The 24,472-nt window shown below is 36.8% G+C and overlaps 1 protein-coding gene across 4 annotated transcripts in view; it reads left to right on the top strand.

Moving 5' to 3' along the window:
• Positions 1 to 24,472, top strand: part of NOX4 (NADPH oxidase 4) — a 234,822-nt gene that overhangs the window by 87,991 nt on the left and 122,359 nt on the right. For all 4 annotated transcript variants that reach the window (XM_072610604.1, XM_072610602.1, XM_072610601.1 and 1 more), the window contains 3 exons: positions 1,337 to 1,553; positions 10,887 to 11,051; positions 11,167 to 11,229. In XM_072610604.1, coding sequence (XP_072466705.1) covers positions 1,337 to 1,553; positions 10,887 to 11,051; positions 11,167 to 11,229 — 445 coding nt within the window. The remainder of the gene's footprint in view (positions 1 to 1,336; positions 1,554 to 10,886; positions 11,052 to 11,166; positions 11,230 to 24,472) is intronic.

Below are 24,472 nucleotides of genomic sequence, written 5' to 3' on the forward strand. Positions count from 1 at the left end.
GACCACCTATCTAATTTATCCATAAAATTCCTTCAGTCCTTCAATTCCAGATTTAACACTCCCTTCCTGAAGGCTTCTTCCATCTGTAGCCCCAACCCCACCACGGGGCCTAGAGTAAGTTGGTATCACTTCCCTTCACATATTCTCTCTCCCAGGCAAACAAACCCACAATTTGTTTCCCAGACTCAGTATTCTGTCTCCTACTCTTTGGACCCTCATCACTGCATGATCCATTCCTTTTAGAACCCCTAGTTTCCGTCTGTCCTCAGTTCAGATGCCACCACCAATGGAAAGCCTCTCCCAATCTTCCGCCTTTCTTACATGGAGCAGTCAAAATCCTCTCTCTCCTGAAGTTACTTTATTTTTAGTATATTTTATACTAATATTTAGTATACAGGTTTTCATTATCCTAGCCTTGAAAGTAATGTCTCTTTTTTGTTTTTATCTTTGTAGTCTCAATGCCTTGCACATAGCAGGCCCTTAATAACAGTTTATTCGAATTGACTTGGATGAGAGTTGAGAGTTGTTAATTTTGTGTAATGTGATGTGTGTGTGTGTGTGTGTGTGTGTGTGTACCTTTATAAGGCAAATGAATAGTAAATAGCTTACTAAAAACCAGCTTATTGCTTGCACATTATCTTCAGACCTTGGGGAAGTCTAGTTTCTGGCTTATATTATTAAATATCTTTGATGTTTCTTTGTAAATCAGTAATGTCTGTTTATATATAGACCAAAAAGAAAGAAATTAAACTGAATTATAAATATGTTATTTTCTTTTTTAAAACAAAAGTGGATTTGTTTCTTTCTCCTTTTTTTTTCTATTATGTTGGGCCATATGTGTTCTTCATTTTCTTGTACCCTAAGGATAGCAAGTCCAAGCATACTACAAAGAGTCATGTTCTTATTGACTGTCGTTTGGTACATAATGCTACTTGGAGAGACAAGTGCTTTAGACAAATTCTTGAGGATAACGTTTATTGGGAAGTTTAATTTTCTCATTCTCCAGAACAAAATGTAGTGCTACAATTGCCCAGGGTCATAGAATTATCATGGTTGAAAGGGATGTTAGAAGTTATATAATCCAAATCCCTACCCCTTAATTTGACTGATGAGGAAACTGAGGCACAGAAACTTTACATGACTATTCCAAGTTCACATGATTAATAAATGGCATGGTGGAGGCTTGAAGTGGGACATCCCTGCACTATGTTGTCCCTTTTCGTTCATCTTTAATTTTCAAAGTTATTCAGGAGACAAAGGGTTGAATACTATTACTCTAGCATCTGATCTTTGTTTCTTCTCTCCCCATCTGCCTCTACTTGTATTTCCATTTTAGAGGGCTCCTGAAATATCAAACTAATCTCGATGCACACCCTCCTGGCTGCCTCAGTCCTAATAGAACTCGACACCTGAATATTCCCCTGCCAGAGTATTTCTCGGAGCACGTTCCTGAACCCTTCCCCGGAGGATTTGTAAATTCCGAGCTGTTTGTACAGAACGAGTTTGTGAAAATCTGTGCAGAGGAGCCCAAGTTCCAAGCAAATTTTCCTCAGGTCAGCTTACTCCTATATATTTTGGTCATGACAGTGGATATGGCTCAAGGTTGTGGCCAGATTGTACCGATTACTTGATCTTATTGAAGTAATACATATCTTTCGCAATACTTTTTATTGTGAGTTATAACTGGGCTGATTATGAGACTGGGTGGGATCTTTAGCAGTCTATCTTTTTAAATCAGTAAATAAAACCGATAGGATTGTGCATAGATTACCATTGCAAAAACAAAGATTTGCAAAGACTTCTTTTAATTCTCGCCTATTTCTTTTACTATGTATAAATTCCTTTACTGGATACTTAATTTTGTCCATCTAACGCCTCTCCTCTCCCCCCCACAATTGCTTTATTTTTGGCAAATGAACTGATGAGGAAATTTGCTTTTCAAGGAACAGAAATGATGGCATGGTGATATTTTTCAGTATGGCCTATTTCAACCTTGTCGTTAACAGTTCAACTGTCTGCTGTGTCTTCATTCTTGTATTGGACCTGGACTCCATTTTCACTCCTTTTCTGGCTAAAACCTAAATGTTTGCTTTCTGATTTCTTTGGCAAATATAAGATATCTTCCATGTGATATGTTACCATTTTTTCTTGTGAACATTTTCCTCTGGAAACTGATTTAAATTCTTCTGGATATTTTCAGTCCTTATTCTACTTCACCTGCCTTTATACTTCATGGCTCCAGCCTAAGCAGAATTACTTTAGGGTGGAGTGGTATCATGTTGTACCACCTCTGAAGCAAAGATGAGTGTGCCAGTGCTGCTTGCACACAAATTGTAAAGGTCCTAAGAATTATCGGGAGGGTAACTAGAAAGACAGAGTGTCCCATCCCCTCATTTGACTGATGTGTGCATATCTTTATGACTACAACTTGAAGGAATCTTAGAAGTCTTCAAGTTCAATTTCTCTTGGCCTTTTAATCTTCCTTTTTTTCCCTGTCTTTCACCTCTGGCTTCATTTGCTCTGATATCCAAGCTTGATTCCGAGGTCTGCCAATTTAATGTTTCATGAGTTCCCACCCTTGAATCTCTTGCTTCTGTTAATATTCTAAAAACTAATCATAACTACTGGGTGACCCTCTCATCCTCACTATCAACACCCACATCTCTTTGTCTGTTTTTCTGGATTACTAAGCATAGCTGAAAAATTTACAAAATCAAGATAATTTCACCAACTACAATTCCTGATATTCATCACCCCTGTCCCTTTGCCTCCCAAGGCTGTTCCCCTTGCTTGGAATATATTTTTGGTTCATCTCTGCCTCCTTTAATTCCTAGGTTTCAACAAATCTCAGCACAAATGCAATTTCCTACATATGTTCTTTCCTGATCTTTTTGGCTGCTAGTACATTCCACCCTTCTCCCACAAATTACTTTGTTTATACTATGTGTGTATGTCTCTGTCTTGTTTATCTATCTATCACCTATCAAGAGATCATATACAGATATGTAACTACATAGATATGCACCTGTATACCTATCTATATATCTACATATATATTCTATACATGTTTTCTATAAAGATGTATTTGGAATATATATATATACATACATGTATATATGTATCTATATGTATGAATATATACATATATAGATTTCTATCTCTGTATAGCTCATCTATTGATCTATCTATTGACAGAAGCACACTTCTATGTGTACATGTTGTCTATAAGTTCCTTGAAGGAAGGGATTATTTTATTTTGGTCTTTGTTTCCTTAGCACCTAATATAATGTTTGGCACATAACAATACTTACTGATTAACTTCCAATACTAATCTCTTTACTACCACTTAACAGTACTTCAATTTTATTTCATTGACTCCCTCATGCCCCTCATTGATTGTTCCAAATCTTTTCTTCTCTTTTCACGTTTCTTGCATAGTCAACCTAAGGTAGATGACAACATTGGTTATACAAAGAGAGATCTCTCAAATAATGTTTTTCCATTCCTCAAGATCATGAGCAGCATCATGCATTCTTTTCTCCATCCATCTGCTTACTGAGGCCAAACCCTCTTCTATATTTGATGTCATTTTCTCCTTCTTTTTGGGGGACTATTTTTTTTCCAGCAGTCATCCTGCCAAGGATAGACAGTATGAGTTAATGGAGAAGACATTGGATTTAGAGATAGGAAGATGTAGGTTCAAATCCTGCCTTGGAAACTTTCTCCGTGACCATGAGCAAGACACTTTACCTTTCTGTTTCTCAGTTTCCTGATCTGTAAAATGAAGGGCTTAGATTGGAGAGGTTATAAGATGCTTTCCAGCTCTAAATCTATTAAGATGTGACCTCCTTTAGAGTAAAGACTGAGTAGAGGGGAGAAAAAGGATCAAAGGAGAGAATTTGGAGCTCAAATTAAAAAAAAAATGAATGGTAAAAATTTTGTTTACATGTAATTGAGAAAAATAAAGCAAAAGTTAAGTAAAATTTCCATCTGGATATCCCACTCACACTTCCAACTCAATGTATCCAAAATGGAACTCTTCTTTCTTTCTGAGCCTGTCCTTCTTCCAAACTCCCCAATTTCTGTGGAGGATACTACTGTCCTCTTTGTCATCAGGGATTATAACTATGGACTCATTCTTAACTTCTCTTTATCCCTCAATTCCAGGATTCACTTAATTGCCAAGCATTGTTGACTCTATTCTGAAACATAGTTTGCATAATTCTCTTCCTTTCTTTTGCCATGTCCTTCATTCTAATTAAGGTCCTCATCACCTCTCACCTGTATTCTTGTAACTACCTCTTTATTCCCTTACTTCTCTTTGTCTTCTCTTTATTCATCCTCAAACAGCTACTGAAATAATACTCCCAAGATACAGATATGGCAATGGTGGTGGTACTCTCCCACTCATAATCCTTCCATGACTTTCTATTTCTCCTACAATAAAACACCAACTCTTCATCATAGTGTTTAAGGCTGTCCACAGTTTAGTTTTAACCTAGTCTTCCAGTCTTATACAATATTAATTCTTTTCAAATACTCTGGTTTGGTTGTTGTCCTTCGTTCTCAAAGACGACCAAAATGACGTCACCATGATAAATGAAGTTTCGATGTGTATGACTGTGGCTGATCAGACCAATATGAGCTTGGAATGCTCTATCACAGAGTGGGCACAGATAGTCCATGTGAACATTTGGGGTGGTTACTCCAAATTTGCATATCCTACGTTTCCTTTGTGCTCTTTCAATTTTGGTTTACTCTTAGAGCACAGCACCTTTTCTGATGTGGGCACAGCAGGCTGAGCAGTCCTGTGCCAGTGTCTTCCATGTCCCACAATCAAATCCAAAGTTCTTGAGAGAGACCTTGCATTGCTTCTTCTGACTTCCATGTGATCGCCTGTCCCATGCAAGTTCTCCATAAAATAGTCTTTTTGGCAAGCGTACATTTTATGTTTGAGCAATGTGGCCAGCCCATCAGAGATGTGCTCTCCAAAGAATAGTTTGAATGCTAGGCAGTTTAGTTCGAGCAAGGGGCTCAGTCCTTATCCTGCCAGGTGATCTTCAGAATCTTCTTAAGACTGTTCAAATTGAAGCAATTCAGTTTCCTGGCATGGTGCTGGTAGACTGTCCATGTTTCACAGACATGTAACAATGAAGTCAGCATAATGGTTCTGTAGACCTTCAGTTTGGTAGTCAGTCTAATACCTCTTCTCTCCCAAACTTTTCTTTGGAGCCTCCCAAACATTGAGCTAGCTCTGGCAATGCGTGCGTCAACCTCATTGTCAATGTGTACATCCCTGGAAAGTACACTACCAAGGTAAGTGAACTTATCCACAGCAATCAAAACTTCTCCATTTGTTATAACCAATGTGTGAATGGTATGGTGGTGACTGATGGAGCACCTGTGTTTTCTTGGTGTTGATTATTAGGCAAAAATTAGGACAGGTAGCAGAGAATTGACCCATACTTTGTTGCATCTCAGCTTCAGAGGCTGCATTGAGTGCACAATCATCTGCAAACAGAAAATCATGCACCAACACTCCCTCCACTTTGGTCTTGGCTTGTAGCCTTTTCAAATTGAAGAACTTACCATCCGTACAGTAGTTGACCTTGATGTTGTGTTCATCGTCATTGAAAGCATTTGACAATATGGCTGAAAACATCATGCTAAAAAACATGGGAGCAAGCACACAGCTCTGTTTCACTCCACTGGTGACTGGAAAGATAAGAGAGCATTGTCACTATCCAGAACCCAGCAAACAGGCCATCATGAAATTGACATACATTGCTGATGAACTTCTCTAGGCAACCAAATTTCACATACTTGGAGTAGACATCCCCCTTGGGTTTGAGACCCCTTGGTTACCCTCAACCTGGTTTGGCCCATCTGCCGAAACTGTTTACCGAACTGTGGTGGCTGTGCATGCTGCGGCTTCTTGGAGCCACAGGTGAGAGTTGGGTGAAACAAAGATGGAAAGAACTCCAAAAAGGGCTCGGCAGCCATCACACCAAAGGTACTGGTCCTCCTTGAACATACCCTACACCCCTCAAATACTCTACAAAACAGTGAAACTGGTCTGCTCCTTGCACCTTAGATTTGACATTTCATATCCGTTAGACTATTGGCACAAGTCTGAAATTTGTACCTTTCAAGGATCTTTATCTTCCCTGAAGACTTAGCCTAGGTATTGCAAGATAACTTTCCTGTCTCTTCAGGTTAATGTTTTCTCTCTCTTCAAATCACTTTGTACTTGTTTACATGTGCAATCTGTTGTATATGCTGTACTTCCACCTTACCCCTCCCTCACCCAGTAAGATGTAAGGTCCTTAAAGTTAGGAACTATTTTAATTTGGTCTCTGTATCAAATTTCCTAGCATAGGTTTATAAAGATACATAATGGGACCTTAACAGATGTTAAATTTAATCTAAAAGTGGGTTTTTTATTCAAATATGAAATGTGTAATGCTATACCTATCAAATTTCATCTCATGAGATTTATCCAATTGCTCTAGCCTATCAGGATCTTGGGATCTATTTTAATCATCCAAATATGTAAGCTATCCTTTACACATTATTTCATTGTAAATTTAAAAGTCATGCTATGCTCGACTATGTCATGAGTAGACATAGAGAATTGCTCAGAGCCAGGAAAGATTGCTAGATCACTCTACTACAGACTTTTCCCTAAGCTTTTGTTTCCAGACATCCATCTGTTTCATCCAGAATAGAAGTAGAATACTTTTCATGTGCTTTGCTATACTTTGTCTATACTGATCATTTGACATTCTCTTACTCTCCCAGCCTAGTTTCAACTGTATCCCCCTCCAAAAAATAAAGGAAATAGATGATTTGGCATGGCACGTTCCTGATGAAGCAAAGCTGAAGTTATTTTTATTTCACTTTAATTTCTTTTAAGCTAAATTTTATTTATACATCAATAATGCAGACTGGACACGTGAATTATTTTTAAGAAAAGAAAACAGAAGAAAAGGAAAACTGTCTATGATGCAAAATTATGTTCAGATGAGGGAGAAGAGAAGTCATAGGAGCATATGTGTGTGGGAAATGCACATATAACCACACATACAGATAAGATAAAAGGAAGGGAGGCTGGCCAATCAGAGTCAGGACTCTTGACTAGCCATGTGCTTCATATGAGTTTCCAGCATTTATTTTTCTTAAAAGCTATCTAGTTTTCCTCAAGCTCAGAAGCATGTATGTATAACAAATTACCAATGTTGAGTTCTCCTAGCATGTTCTGGATAAGCAAGAGAATGTCCTAATCTCATACAGGACTAGCCATTTATCTATCTATCTATCTATCTATCTATCTATCTATCTATCTATCTATCTATCTATCTTTTTTCTTTCTTTTCATTTATTTATTTGTTTGTTTTTATGTATTTATCCATTCATTCATTCATCTATTTGTTTACTCATTCATTAATTCATTTATTCATTTCTCTATCTATCTATCTATCTATCTATCTATCTATCTATCTATCTATGATGTTCAAGCAGATTACCTTTGATATTTACATTTGGATGGTAACAGAATAAAACAAACTTGAAAATAAGAACATTAGAGGAGTAGCTACTGGGAAACTATATAGAAAGTTTGTACTGTGCATCTTTATTTACTTAACTTTGCTCCATATGAGGTCACAACTCATTTGAAGAGATTGACTGTGAGAAGGCAGTAATTCTTTTGAATATGGACAGCCGTAGGGCTGTTAACATCTTGCTCATGGACTTATGGGTGCCACTGCCCCTTGCTACTAGCCTTCTTGTGAGAAAGTAGGTTGGGCAAAGGGAATATGTATTTATTAGGTGCCTACTATGTGGTAGACTTTATTGCAAGTATTTTACTAATGTTATCTCATTTGATCCTCAGAACAACCAGGTGAGGTGGATTTTATTATTGTTCCTATTTTCCAGTAAAAGAAACTGAGGCAGTGAGAAACTAAATTAATTTTCCAGTGTAACATACTTTGTAAATATCTGAAACTAGATTTGAACTCGTTTTCCTGACCCTAGGTCCAGTATTCTGTCTATTTGTCACCTAGCTTCCTCATTGGTAATGGTGGCCAGGTCAAAATGTTGGGAGACCATTGGAGAGGGCAGCTCGAGGAAGAGAAATATCTGGGAGTCATTGTGCATGGTGACTTTTACTGACCACTAATTTCTTTTTCTAAATAATCACAAGTAATCTGTTAATAATATGTTCCAAAATTTTTCCAAGTATTTAAATCAGGCTCATTGACCTGTAATTTACATCTTATACCCACTTTATTAAAATTTTTAGTTCTTTTCTTTTCTTTTTGGGAAATTAGGACATTTGATCTCCTTGCCAACAGCAGGAATACTTTCTTTACAATATTTCAATGGTCATTAATAATTATTCAGCAATCATATCTGCCATTTATATCAGTTCCTTGAAATGTAATTAATTTGTGCCTGATGACTTTGATTCACCAAAGACAGTAAGATGCTCTTCACATATGCTGGATTTCTACCTCCTATTAAACATGATCATATTTTCCAGTTCTAAGATCATTATCCTTGAAAGAGAAAAAAAGCAGAAAAACAGATATCAAGTAGTTTAGTCTTATCATCACCTCATCCATAGCTTTTAGTGGATTGTCCTTTTTTGTCTTCTTAAAAATCTTTTTAAAAAATTGTTCTTAACGTTCTTTCCCAGTCTTATTTCACTTTAAGCATTAGTATTCCTTACAAGAAAGTGTTACTCATTTGTATTCATACTTTGATACTTCTCCTGCCTTCCATATTCTATACATTCCTTGTAAAACACTAAGTTGGTTGATGAATTCATTGTGCGCCACATTAGATATTTTAACCAGTTCTTTCTTGACTTTGGAATATATTTTCCTTGTATCTTCAGAATTTTTGTTGAGAGCTTCCCATCTTACTTCAGTCAACATCCTCTCTAGAATTTATTAAGTCATTGGATCCTACTTATTCCTTTTATGCACCCTTTTAAATCTGATCCCACCAAATCTAGGACAAATGCCAGATTACTCCTGAATTTCTTCTCTTTTACTATGACAAATTCTGCAGTTAAGTGTGTATTTGCTTCTAAATTCTTTTCATTTGTATTTCAGCAAATGTTTGTTGTCCAGATTCAGGTAGAGAATAGTTATTACCCCCATTACTTCTTCCATCTTTTGAAATGTTTTTCAAGGAAAATAATGACTTTCTTAGTCTCTCCACTTTTGGAAGAAAGAAAAAACTTGAAGACATATTAGTATAATTAATGTTCCATATTAATACATGATGAAACCACCATATCAAATCTATGATGTGTTTCTAGAACCTCTCTTCTAATTTTTTCCTTCTATATATGTGCCTTATACTTCCACACTAACCACATTTCTGTTTTTGCCTCCAGTGATCTTCATTTTCTTGACCTTTATCATATTTCCTTTCTTTTGTTTCTGAAATTTCTAACATGGGCATTATTTTTTCTATGTGCTGGCACTTCCCTCTCTTGTTATTCATGCTTTTCCTTGTGAATAAAGTAGACTTTTATTTTGAGATATTACCAGTTATACCAGACACTGTCTCAGAGGTACATATGAAGTAAAATTTGCCATTTACATGCTTTGAAATTATAAGAAATCAGTATAAATGTTTGCATTTTAATACATCACTCAAGGAAATAACATTGGATTAATTAAACTGCATGTGAAAATAATCTCTAGGGATGCAGAACAAAATGAAATTTGTCTTCATAAATGATATATCCTACAGTTCTTCCAGTGTATATATCTCCATCTCTATCTTATCTATGTCTATATCCGTATCTAACTGTGCATTCTATATCTAGCTAAAGTATATTCATGTCTGTAAGACAAGAAGGACCTTGTGTAATGCTATTTCACTTCAGTCTAATTCAAGAGCAAGTCAAGACTACCCATGATATCATCGGTCCTCTTCAAAAATGAGCAATGAAAATAATAACAAAATGTGTGTGTGTATGTGTCTATATAATAGATACAAGACACACAAATATATACATACTAACACACACTACATATGTCTATACCTATATGTGTAAGTATGTGTGCATGTATTTCATCAATCAATAAGCAATTCTGAAAACTTTTGTAAATACTGATTGGCATTTTTAAGCCCCATTTCCCATGACTTGTACATAGTAGGCAGTTAAGACAGGACTGCTCAACTGAATTAAAAGTGTTTCCTCAAAGCATATTTGCATGCTGTGTTTTTAAATCTATGCCAAGAAGATTGTGCAATATCTGTTAATATGCTGTGGAAGCCTGGGTGCATTTGAGGACTCCCTGGTAATGAATTAGGTCACTGGAGCAGTTTTTTCCATAAAAGGGATTGTGTATTAGAATAAAGAAATTCTTATCTGGGATGTTGAAAGAGTTGAGAAAGAGGGATGGACAGAAAAGAAGAGTATGAAAGGGAGAACAGTATAATGGAAGCCCTTGCAATCATATGAAAAGTGAGTTTAAATCCCTCCTCTTACATTTACTAGCTTGACAACTATGAGCAAGATGCAACTTCTCTGCATTTAGGAGTCCATAACTTTACACCTGGGATAATAATGCCTGTAACATCTACCTCACAGAGTACTTGTGAAACTCAAATGAAGTAATAAATATCAAACAGCTTAACACAGTGCAGATGTCCTCCTGAAAGATGTCCATTAAAATGAGTCATTTGGCAGCAGTCAACATTTCATAATTAAGATTAATGGACTAATTTCATTTCCACATAATTTTCAGATACTCTTTTTCATAATTTAGAACATTTTATAAAGGGTTTATGATAAAGGGATAGAAATATGAGTGTTTCTGAAGTGTTTTTCTTTCCTTTCTTTCCTTGTTTTCATTTAGACTTGGCTTTGGATTTCATTACCATTGTGCCTCTATTGTGCTGAAAGGCTGTACAGGTGCATTAGAAGTAATAAACCTGTGACAATCATTTCGGTGATCAGTCATCCATCAGATGTCATAGAAGTTCGAATGATTAAAGAAAACTTTAAAGCCAGACCTGGCCAAGTGAGTTATTCCAAGTGGTCTAGCAAGAATATTTTTATAATTTAGTTTTTGAAAATATTGAAAGATTTGAGCTTTATTTTTCATCTTTCATTTTTGTTGCATTTCTTTCTTCCAGTATATTATTCTTCATTGTCCAAGAGTGTCTGCACTAGAAAACCATCCATTTACTCTTACAATGGTAAGAACTTTTAACCTTTTGCATTCTGTTTTCTTAGAGAAATTCATCATTAGAAGATTAGCCTCTCTTGGACTAAAATTATGTTTCTTATTAAATATATTAGAATTCTCAATGCTAATAATTCAAAGTCTGTTAATTTTTTGTACTTTGGCAGGCATAAAATTACAGTTGATTCTTCTTATCTGACATGTCAGTAAGGCTAAGAACAAAAATTCCTTTTAGTCTATTGACTTAGTGAAAGATAAATTGTTCCAAAATCTTCTTTAATCTTACTTTTATTCACTTAAATTCAACAAGCTTTTTTTACATAATTACTAAATGCAAGGCATGTTATTAGATGCTGGGGGTCCAAAAAGAAAACAAAACCCAGCTCTTATCCTTAAGGAGCTTACATTCTGATTGGGTAAAGGATATATACATATAATATTTTATACACACAAAAGAGTGTGGAGGTGTGGGAGTCCTCAATATGTGAGAGTCCTCAAATTTTGATATATTGAGAGGAGCAGGAAAGACTTTGTTTAGGAAGCAATTTTAGAGTTGAACCCATTCAGTATTTCTGAACACTTCCAGCTTCTAATGTTTGTCGATGAATAGTATGTATGGAACAATAAATTCAGTTTCAAGCCTTTTACAAATCACCAACCACTTTTATCCTGATTATATCAAATTTAAAGTAATTATGTCCATAGTGTTTCTAAAAAATCTAGGCCAAGATTTTCTATGTTTTGTATTTAATTTTCATGGTAAATTTGACTATTAATGAATTAAGGAAGATAGCTAGGATTTTATGTAGGATAATAGCAATATCCTTTAATTTGTAATGTCAGTCTACCATCGGCCAGTCATGCACATCCATTTCTCTTTCTAGTAGTGATATAAAAACAGTAGGATTTGTCCATACTCTCATCTGTTCCCTGTTGTCATTTCTGGCACCAATTTGTGAGCTGTCTAGCCAGGGTCAAAGAGGTCTTTGGTTGCCATGGCACAGAAGCAACACTAACAGAAGCATATGATGATGAAACCTAGGACCTTTGTCTCATTAGCATAGATCTCTAATCATGAGTTAGCCAACCATGGAGAGAGTGTGACTGGATCAGTGCATACTTTTTTCTTGCAGCTCTAGAAAATAAAATCAAAGTATATGTCTGATTTATTGCTGCTGAATGGTTTTCCCTTTGTTATTGCAGTAAGTTTGCTGAAATATCTTCATGATTGCTTTTGGGGCAACTGATAAAATGCCCTTTTTCTCAGTCTTTGAAACCATTCTACACAAGAATGAATCTAAAATCAAGAACAGTTAGAGGTCATGCTTTTGGACTGTAATTTTTATAATTTTGAAAGTGACATTTTTTATAGCCATATTACCTTGGGAAATTGCATTCATTCAAGAAACATATAATTAATGACTGAGTTGGATGAGCAAATTGAATGTAGAAAATAAGTCAGGCCTAATTTAAGTAGTTTGAGAAGTCTGAGCCTTATCATGGGATAGTGGAGAAAAACACAACTGCCTCAAGAATATGCTTTTATTCAAATTTATTGCTTTGAAGATCTCTCCATCCCCCCTCTCCTCTATATCTGCTGTTAAAATCATCCCTTCCTACAAGAACCTACTCAGGTTTCCCTTGCTCTGTGAAGTCTTTTGTGATAATGTTCTCCCTCACTCCACCCCAACCCCATACCTCCAGCACCTTTACTACTCACCTGCTCTAAGAGATCCCTGCTTCCCTGATTTTTTCATGCATCACTATTTGATGTCTCATATGCATTGGTTTCTAACTATTCATTATTTGTGTATGTGTTTTATGTCTCTACTGAAATTGGAAATAGTAACTGTGCCATTTTCACTTTTGTAGCTACATCTTACTGCAGTGCTATGCATATAATGGGCATGTAATAAATGTGGAATTAAATAGTTTCTTCTCCAGAAATTTAATCAGAGAAGATGATATAATCATTTGTTCACATAAAGTGGAATTTATTTTTATTTCAGGGCATGAGAAATCAGTTAATTTTGAAATATATCAGTCTTTAAGTAGATTATCCTTCATTCCTGCGTTTTCAAAACAGTGAATCCAGGCAGTTCAGTTATTGTCGAACATCCCAAGTTGTTTGGGCATAACTACAAAGTCTGTAATTTTTTTTAGCCCCAAGGCTTCTTAATGAGTTACATAATACTGTGGAAGCTGCTGGCAGGTCTGAGTCTTGGGAGATGCCAAGAAGAAAGAGAATCATAATGTGAGAAGACTGTGGGAAAGAGAAATGCCTTTCCCTTTGGTAACAGTGGTAAAGACAGGGAGAATTGTTTCAACAAATGTATTGAACAATACAGGTTGCTACCATTGGCAGTACAGTATGGAATCAGAGAAATTGCTTGTTTCCAGAAGCAAATTTTGCCACATGACCAGTATTATAAATCTCTCTATTTCTGTCTTTCTCTCTATTTTTCCATATGTATACATATGTGTGTGTGTTCTTTGCGGAATAATCAAATAGGTGCGCATAGGGGAGGGCCAATCTTGATCTTAGGGCAAACAAAGTAAACAAATTTGCACAGCTGGCCCTCAGGTTCCTGATTCTGTTGAGAATGAATGTTCTCAGCCCATAGTAGTGTTGATTCTATTTTTATAGAGAAGCAGCAAAGGATGTAGAAATTGTGGATACATGATAAAAAATATCAAACCCATTAACAGGCAGTTGGGATCCCCTTGACACTTTTTGTCCTCTTCAGAATCTTTTCTGTGAACAAAGAAAAAATACTTAATATCCCTTAAACTTCCAGCAGTCTTGGGGGAAGGAATTTCTTTCCCTTCCTTTCTTTACCTCCCTAAGCCCCAGCTTCTTTCCCATAGGAAAGGAATATAGTACGTCTAGCTCTGTGGGAGGTACCACAGTTTAACAAATCGGAGTCTTCTATATGCAAATATTTAGTGCTATATACAAAATAGATACAAGATGATTTGTGACAGAGGACAGTTGCGAAAATTTGGCCACATTTCATGTAGAAGATAATATTTGCATTGAGATTTGAGGGAAACAGGCTTTTAAGAATCAGAAGAGCAAGTGCATTCCAGGGATGGGATCCAGCTAGTACAAAGGCATGAACTGAGAAATGGAGTATCATGTATGAATAATAATAAGAAAGCCAGCTTGACTTCACTGTAGCTTATGTATTAAAAGTCTAGAAAAGTATGCTAGGGTCTGATTGTAAAGGTACTGAATAGTAAAGAGAGGCATTCATATTTATAAGTAGGGATAAGAGAGGAATACTGGAATTTATTAAGTAAAGGAATTACAAGGTCAGACAAGTACTTCAGGAAAATCTCTTTGGTAGCTTAGTGGAGAATGAATTAGCTGATGAAAAACTGAGATGGAATCCCATTGATAGATTACTGCAGTAATTCAGTGTAGATGTGATGAAAGTCTGAACTGGGGGTGCTGATGGTGGTGGTTATATAGGGAGAAAGAAAAGGAAAGAAGAAAGGAGTGACATGGAGTCAAAAAGACTTGGCAACCGAGTGGATTTGTACCAGAAACGAGAAGTCAAGGGTGACACTGAGATTTGAAGGATGATTGATTGGGAGGATAATAATGCCCTTTAGAGAAATAAGGATATTTGGGAAAGGGGAAGGTTTTGGAAGAACAACAACAAATTCTGTTTTACAGATGTTAAATTTGAGATTCCTATGTAAATACAGTTCAGAATGTGCAACAGACCCTTGATCATTTGGGTTAGGAGCTCAAGAGAGAAATATGGTTTAGGTATATAATTCTAAGAGACGTCTACATAAAAGATGACAAGTAGCTAAAACTACTGGAAATTGATGAGATTATCAGGTGAGGGAATTAATCGAGAAGAGAAGAATGCCCAGGATGGAAGCTTGGTATATAGTCATTGTTAGTGGGTTTAATGTGTATGATGATCCAGCAAAGGAGACTGTGAAGTGAGAGTCATACAATTAGGAAAACCCAGACAGAATAGTGGTGCTTAAACCCAAAGGGGATAGTTTACCTAGGAGGGAAGGTTAATTAACAATGTCAGTCTGCAGAGAGGTCAAGGAGGATGACAATTGATAAAAGGTCATCAGGTTTGGCAACTTTGGAGAGAATAGTTTCAGGTGTGTGATGATTTTGGATGTCAGTTTGATAAGTATTAAAAAGTGAAAACAGTGGAAGTATAAGCAGTAAAGGTAGGTAACATCAACTTTACAAAACTTCTTGGCCTGTGGAGGCTGGAGCTAAAGAGATAGAACGGTAAAGAAAACCAGTGCAGAGACTAAGAAATTTATTTTCTGTAATGAGGGAAATGGTTTGCAAGCAAGGAAGGAAACTAGACACATTTGCCACCCCCACTCCAGTGAGGGACCCCATTAGTGTGGGCAAATCTCAGTACATATACCAATGGCTGCACAGTGAACTGTGACCCTGACAAGTGGTAACAGCAATAAGATTAATTTGATTCATAGCAGGGCTTTATGACCTGAACACAGGTACTCCAAGTGCTTGTCTGAGCTCAGAGAACAAAGCAATACAATAATGATATGAAAGAATTCTGAGATTTTACTATGGCTGAGATCATTCAGAAGATAAGCACAAAGGATTGTTGTTATGCCAAGCTCAGGGCACAGCTTGCTGGGCCTTAGCCCTAGAACACAGGGTGTCTCCTAATAGCATCTTGACTGTAGCATTTTCTTTTAGTTTGGTTGAGAAAGGGAAAAGAGATAAGAGGATGGTAGGGACTACTGATACTTTTGTAAGCATGTAAGGAGACTTGGGAATGTTTGTTGGCATCAGGAAGAGAGCCACAGAAAGTGAAAAATTGAAGATATGAAAGGGAGGAGGTGAAAGAAAGGGAGGGAAAATATAGAGGAAGGAAACAAGGAGGGAGGAAGAAAGGAGAGAAGAAGACAAGAGGGAAGAGGAGAAGAAAGTAGAAGGAGAGAACAGGAGAGAAAGAAAGAGGGAACTGGAGGAGGGAGAAGAAGGAAAGAAAGGCTGATTGAAGTTTCAGTCTGCTACAGATGAAGGTGGATGGGATCAGATTAAGGGTACATGTGACTTTGGTGAAGGCAAGCATCTCCTCTTCATTGGAGATTGGAGTAAAAGAGGAAAGAACTGGGGGCTTATATAAATATTGTTGTAAAATGTAGAGAAGTAGAGAAAAAAGAATTTCAGATTGGATGAAATTTATTTTGAGGTAAACTATGAGTCAAATTCTTTAGCTGAGGGTGGTGGAAGGAGTGGTATTGGATGCTAAAGAAAAGTGCCACTCTAAGAAATGCCATGGGGGGAAGCTACTATGGGGAATGGGAGATGGAACCAATTAGAGTGGAGAAGAAGGACTATATTGCTACCGTGAGGGCACAGCACACATTTGAGAATATAAATTTCTCTTTCTTTCCTAACATGATCTTATAGGATCTCTTCATTTCAGTTATTACTAACACCTTTTTTCATTTGAGATCAAAAAGAGAAGGGGAGAAGAATAAACATTTATATAGTATTTACTATGTACCAGGCATGATGTTATGTGCTTTTTTTTTTTTAACAAATGCTATCTCATTTGATGTTGAAAACAACACTATGAGGTAATTTGTAGTTATTATCCTCATTTTGCAATTGAGGAAACTGAGGCAAACAGAAATTAAATGACTTGCCTAGGGTCATGCAGCTAGTGTGCCTGATGCTATATTTGAACTTGTCTTCCCAACTCCATAATCAGCAGTCAGTCCACTCTACACCACGTGAGAAAGGAAGAGATAACAAGATAGCGTAATTAAGGGAAAAGTAATTATAACTAAGGCAGAGTAGAGAGGCTCATCTATACATCAGACTTATGATTCATTCATTGACAATCTAGTCTTGGCTTTGACAGTGCTCCTGAATCTATCTGAGTTGTAAATAGAAAAAAAATGTACTAATAAGAAATCTAGGCCATGGAGAATTTCTAGGGATTAGGGGATACAGTCATATAGAGTGAGGGATTTGTTTTTACAGCTCTAAGAACTAAGAGGAAAATTACATGGTTTGTGACAAGAAATTCAATTCAGATAGCATTTGTTAAGCTCCGTGTATGATACATCAATTTTTGTAATGACAGAAACCAAAATAATATTTCTTCTTAAAGTTCTGATACTCTACAGAAAACATTCAATTTGTCTCCTAATTGGCTTTCATAGGAATACCATTTTTCATTTCAATTTTGCATGTACATTTTTGCTTACATGACACATGGTGTGGAAACACAGTAAGATGCCTCTCATCCACCCCTTGGAAATATGAAGGAAGCATTTCTCTCAGTATACTACTCTGTAGTTTTTGGACTAATCTGAAAAAGCCAAACAAACGCTAATTTGTTGTCCTTTAGCTATCCATTCTGAAGTAATATCCTTTGAATAATAGCCCCATTTTCCTTCTATAAACAAGAAACTGACATCTCTCTGTTTAGAAATATCAGCTCCTTGAGGTCAGGGTATGTATTTGCCTTTCTTTTTAGCTCTACTGCTTAACATGTTACTTGGAACATAGTAAGTGATTCATAAATGCTTGTTGACTGACCAACTGCTTAATAGTCATGGATTTTTACTGTTCCTTCAACAATTTTTCACCTGCTGTTATCTGTGGCTTTTATTTCTAAAACATCTGGGGACCAGAAAAAAAGGTTGTAGTCTACGGCCATGGAGCAAAAAAGAAGTTCGCCTAATAGGAACTCAAAAAAGAAGTTCCTCTTATAGGAACCCAATTTACATTCTTTTCCTTCAAGTCACCTGCTCTGAATTTACTTGCTACCCATACTTTTGCAAGTAGCCATTTGAGAGTATTGACAGGGTGCCCTCTGAGCACCAGTTTTAAATAGCAGTTATCATGTGTCCCAACTGCCTCCCCCCGCCTCTTTTTCCCCACTCTGAACAATGTGATTTTATTTTTTTTAACTTCATGTATAGAGTAAAATGAATGTTTATTTAGATTCATAGAAATCATCTAATCTGAATTATAGAATATTGCATTGGAAGGGATCTAATCATTTCACACATGAGGAAATTGAGGCCCAGGGAGGTGAAGTAACTTTAATGAAGATTATATAATAAAAAGGGAGAACACGTCTTGTTCACTCCAAGGCCTTTGTTCCTTCTTATTACACTATTCTAGAACAACTCCTTTATTTTACAGAAGGAGAAATGAATCCCTTGATGTGTTAGATAACTTAAGAAGCTATGACTCAGGTGTCGTAATCCTTGGACTAGATCTCTTGCCATGAAATCCAGTCTAATCCAGTAAATATTTATTAAATGCCTACTATGTGTCACTTTGTATCACCTAGGCAGTATTCAGAACACTGAGGATGGCTATGAATATGCTGGCATAGTTCTGAATCACAAAGTATAAAAGATTCTTTATATAGAAGGCAGAAGAAAAACATTTATTCAGATATCAGAAAGCCAAATCCCAACACCATAAAGCCAAATCTATCATAGTAGCCAAGAAATCAATAAACCTTAGCACTGCTGGGGATAAAGGAATTCCCAAGCTTCCCCCCTCCCCTCACTGGGGCCTTCCCATGAGCAAACACTCATGAACCTTGTTGTGCCTGCCTGCATCCTCTCTCCTCTGCCTCAACCCCTCTCACTAACTTTCTCCCAGTTCTGATCCACCCTTCCTGTTCTATCCATTCAGCAAGTTCCTCCTACCACATGTGACTTAGGCTTCCAGGTGATTTAAGCAGGTAACATGGGCCTATTAATGAATGGGAAAGATCTTTCCATTTAAATTGCAATGACATTTGGCCCCAAGATCTTTAGTATTCATTACGTAGGTTGGTGGGGCAACAGGTATCAACAGAATTGTAACAGAGAAAACAGAAAATAAGCATATAGAACAATATCTTAGGCAACTGCTGTCAACAGAACTTTACAATAATATAACAGGTATCACACAAAATGAGCACACAAAACAACATCTTAGGGTGGGGCTTGAGCATAAACACTCCATCATTCCCTCCTTGAATGAATGGGGCCTAAAATCTTGGGATGGGGGGGTAAAGGTCTCTTCTTCCATGGCTACTTCCTGCTGAAATTGGACATACAGCTGTCCCTGCCCCAAGATGTCCCATGTGAAAGGTCAGTTCTTTAGCTGCCATCTGGAGCTTGGTGGACGCCAGGTCCTGAGAAGACGCATCATGGTCGTGAACGGGGGGTGACATCTGGCTAAAGGAATTAGGAATTTGCAGGTGATTGGTACTAAGCTTGCAGGAAACAAAACCAGTAAACAAGTTCAACAGACAAAAAGTCTAGGACTTTTTGAGACTAAGAGACAATAACCAGAAACAGGGTCAACTGTGCTTCTGGAGTCTATGAACCCACTACATAGCCTCATTCATGGTAAAATATATGAGTTAAGGGTAAAACTTGATAATCATCTTCTCCTGAATAAACAATGGTTATGGCATTATCTTTCCCGTGTGCTACAATTCCTCAGCCTTTGGAATGTCATCTGGTTTCTGTTTTACCCATACTTTAACTCCCAATTTTATTCTATCAGTTGAACCCAATCCTTCAGTTTCTCTGTTAGTTATTTTGGAAGGAGGGTCAGTTTCACAAGGGGTATTGTTCCACAAGGAGTAATAATCACTTGAACTATTCTATCATTTTTACAGAACTGTATGGGTTCATCACCTAAATTTTGGAATGTCACAATAATTTTTCCTTGATAATTAGACTCTATAACTCCAGCCAATACATGTATTCCTCAAGCTCCTAATTCTGATTTAGGCAATATCCATCCAAAATGATTTTTAGGGATTTTCATACATACTCCAGTAGAGATTTTTCTTATTTCTTTTCTATCCAACCAAAAGTCCTCTAAACAAGGTAAATCATATCATGCCAAACCAGGTGTCCCTGGATATAACGCTAGGACATCTGGCCTCACAGTCCTATATTCAACATTCGGGATCTTTTGTGTTTATTGTTTCTGATTTGCAGATTTGGGGTCATCATTCTGGTTAGAAGTGTACTTCCTCCCAATGGTCTATTTTTCAAATTACATAAAGCAATGAACAAATTATCTTTCCAATGTTTATAAAAATTATTAGAACTTAACTTCCTTAACTGTTCTTTCAATAATACATTCATTCTCTCAGTTAACCCAAACGCTTATGGATAATATGGAATATGATATATCCATTCTATGTTGTTTAATACACAATATCTCATTTCATTACCTTTGAAATGTGATCCATTATCACTTTGAATCTACATTGAGGTTCCATAATATGGACATGATATCTAGAGATTTACAGGTATTTTTCTAGGTCACATTCTTATAGGGACAAGTCACTAGTACACCTGAATTGGAGTCAACACAAGTACATATAAATTTGCATCCTTTATCTTGGGGTGCGGGGTCCAATATACTCTATTTGCCAAATTTGGGCTGGTACTTTCCCCTTGCTATCTCTCCAGTTGCTACCCGAGGAACAGTTCGTTGTTTTTCCAATTGACATATATAACATTCCTCTGCTATTTGTTTTAACAATGAATGAGAAATACTAATACTTCAATCTTGTGCCCACGGGTGTGTGACTGGTCATTTGATGGACCCATTTTGCTAGTATCAGATCATCAGTTGGTATCAGAGTAAGGACGATATTTTGAGTAGCAATCTTTGCTATTTGATCAGCATAGGCTTTGTACTCATATTCTAGCATGGATGGTGAGGGTCTTGTGAGCATTGATATGAAAAACTGACAAATTAGTAACCAAAGACATGTCCCACATATCTTCTCATAATTCTTTGCCCCAGACTTGTTTGCCATGAATTTCTCAATTTTTATTTTTCCACATGGACATTCGTGTAGCTAATCCAGTAGCTACTACCCGTGACACTGTCTTCCTTGTTATATTTTGATAGCTTGGCTTACTGTCATAAGTTCAGCATATTGGCTACTTCCATCTATCCCAGTACTTTCCAAAGTTCACCTAGTATGTGGGTTATGGGCTACTGCTTTCCAATGTCTTTTGTGGTCCAAATATTTTGCTGTCTCTTCAGTAAACCATGCATGTCTCTTTTGTTCCTCAGTTAATCCATCATAACCCTCATTCCATTTTACCAAGGAGTGTAGCAACTGTTTCTTTGGTTCAGGGGTTGTATCATTTCCCCTTGGTATCTAGCTTTGCTATAGATTCATGTAAAGCAGAAACTCTGCTTTTGTCTGTTTCAGATCTATTTTGAATATACCATTTCCATTTAATTATGCTAGTCTTCTGTGCAAGTCCAATTATATGAGAAGCTATGGTACTTATTACCCAGGTCATAATCAGGATTCCAGCCCTTAACATTGCCTCATAAGCTAAAGTCAGCTGTTCAGTCTCTACCAAAGCCCAATGTGCAGCTCACAACTGCTTTTCAAAACGGTTATATTGAACACCAGATGAAGGAAGTTTCCTAGACCAAAATCCTAAGGGTTCATTTCAGCTTTGTTGTTTTTGCCATAAGCTTCGGTTTGCATTTTCATCCTGTACCATCACTTGTAATTTCAACAGGTCACTTTACATAGGCCATAAATCTGGTCTCAATGGTAAAGTGGCCTTTGCTTCTTCAAAAGCTTTACCCTGCTCAAGTCCCCAATCATATTCATATTTTTTCCTACTAATTTTATATGAGTTTCAAAATTTTGTTCTGGCTGTGGTATGTGATGTTACCAATATCCAAATAATCCAATAAACTTTTGAGCCTTTTTCTTGTTGGTGGGGATGGGAAAATCCTGAATCTTTGTTGGGCTTGCTGGAGAATCTCTTGCAGCCTCTAATTCCATTGTATATCCCCAAATTTTAATGTTTGTGTTGACCCTTGTATCGTTTCAGGGTTAGTTTCCCAACCTTTGCTTTTCATATGCTCAGTAGAAACCATCAAAACTCTTCTGCACTTCTTTTACATTTTGCCCTGTATCATAATATCATCTTATGTAGTGGGTAAGCTGTACACCAAGTAGTTCTAATGCTTCTAAATGTTCAGCCACAATCCTATGACAAATAGTGGGGCTATGCAGATATCCTTTTGGTAAGCATGTAAAAGTCTATTGTCAGCCCCGCCAAGTGAAAAGAAATGGGTCCCATTGTTTGGAATCTATTGGGATAGTAAAGAAAGTATTGCCTAAATCAATAATTGCATACCAAGTTCCATCATATTTTTGGATTCCTTCCATTAGGGTAATGGTATTTGGAATAGCAACATACAAGGGAGTAGTCACCCATTCAATTTTCTATAATCCCTTGTCATCCTCCATGTCCTCCCCAGTCTGTCCTCCATTTCACTTTCGTATGGCCAGACAGGACAGACAGGATTATTCCATTGAGTGCTTGTGGAGACTAACACTCCTGCCTCATTATATTCCTTTACAGTATTGATAATTTCATCTTACCTGGCACACGATACTGCTTTAAAGTAATTACTTCAGAAGGTTCAGGTAAAGTGATTGGGTCCATTTTTATTTTACCCACTAAAACTGTATTAATTCTTACCTTCCTTACTACAAATTTGTATCTACCCTCAGTAAATTTAAAGTCATACCTCTCAATATATTTATTCTAATTTGTGTGTGTTCATCCTTCGTTGCCAAAGACCATGCCATCACAGAAATGATGACATGACTTGCACTTGACTTAGTTTTGAGTGAGGGAGGGTTGTACAGGTTACCAGCCTCACTTCTCCTCCACAGCCGTCTGAATCCAGTGACCTGATATTTATCAGGATGACTGGAGATGATCCAGGATGAGGTAGTTGGGGTTAAGTGACTTGCCCAAGGTCACATAGCTAGTGAGTGTCAAGTATCTGAGGTAAGATTTGAACTCAGGTCCTCCTAACTCCTTCACTGGTGCTCTATCCACTGCACCACCTAGCTGCTTCTGTTTATTCTAATGATGTATTCAGGAATGGGTGCAATTACTATGATATATTCTTTCTAAGGCAATTGGTCAATTTTCATAATTAGTTTGACTTGTCTGAATGATATTTCAGCCCCTCTCAGTCCTGTGATGGTGATACGAATTCCGTGTTTAAATTTATCAGAATTTTCGTATATAAGGGAGGCCTCTGCCCCAGTATCTATTAATGACCTGGTTATAGTATTTCATACATTTTTCCAATATATGGTGTAATTGATATGGGGTCTGTAATGCCATCTATATATTTTTTTGAAACTTTAATTCTTTCTTTATTTTTAGTTTTCAACATTCATTTCCATAAGATTTTGAGTTCCAGATTTTCTCCTCTCTCCCCTCACCCCACCCCAAGACATCATGCATTCTGATTACCCCTTTCCCCAATCTGTCCTCCCTTCTATCATACCCCTCCCTTCCCTTATCCCCATCTTCTCTCTTTTCTTGTAGGGCAAAATAGATTTATATATTCCATTATCTGTATCTCTTATTTCTCAGTTGCATGCAAAAAAAATTCTCAACATTTGTGTCTAAAACTTTGAGTTCCAACTTCTCTCCCTTCCTCCCTCCTATCCCCACTGAGAAGGCAAACAATTCAATATAGGACATACATATGTAGTTATGCAAAAGACTTTCATAATAGTCATGTTGTGAAAAACTAACTATATATCCCTCCATCCTATCCTGCCCCCCATTTATTCTATTCTCTCTTTTTACTTTGTTCCTCCCCAGAAGTGTTTACTTCTAATTACTCCCTCCTTCCATTTGCCCTCCCTTCTCTCATAACTGCCTACACCTCACTTATCCCCTTCTCCCCTATTTTCCTGTAGTTTAAGAGTGTGCATGTTATTCCCTCCTTAAGCCAAATGTGATGAGAGTAAGCTTTACTTTTTCCCTCTCTCTTCCACCCCTTTTCCTCTCCATTGAAAGCTTTTTCTTGCCTCTTTTATGAAAGATAATTTGCCCCATTCCATTTCTCCCTTTCTCTTCCCAATATATTCCTCTCTCACTCCTTAATTTTATTTTTTTAGATATCATCCCCTCCTATTCAACTTACCTGTGCCCTCTGTATATATATTATATATGTATAATATATATGCATACATACATGCATACATACATATTATATATACATGCATATATGTATATATATATGTATATATGTAGATAATCCCTCCAACTACCCAAATATTGAGAAAAGTTTCAAGGCTTACAAATATTATCTATCCATGTGGGGATGTAAACAGTTCAACTTTCGTAAGTACCTTATGATTTCTCTTTCCTGTTTAACTTTTCATGCTTCT

Source organism: Notamacropus eugenii, chromosome 5, assembly GCF_028372415.1.
Source record: "Notamacropus eugenii isolate mMacEug1 chromosome 5, mMacEug1.pri_v2, whole genome shotgun sequence".
Lineage (NCBI taxonomy): Eukaryota > Metazoa > Chordata > Mammalia > Diprotodontia > Macropodidae > Notamacropus > Notamacropus eugenii.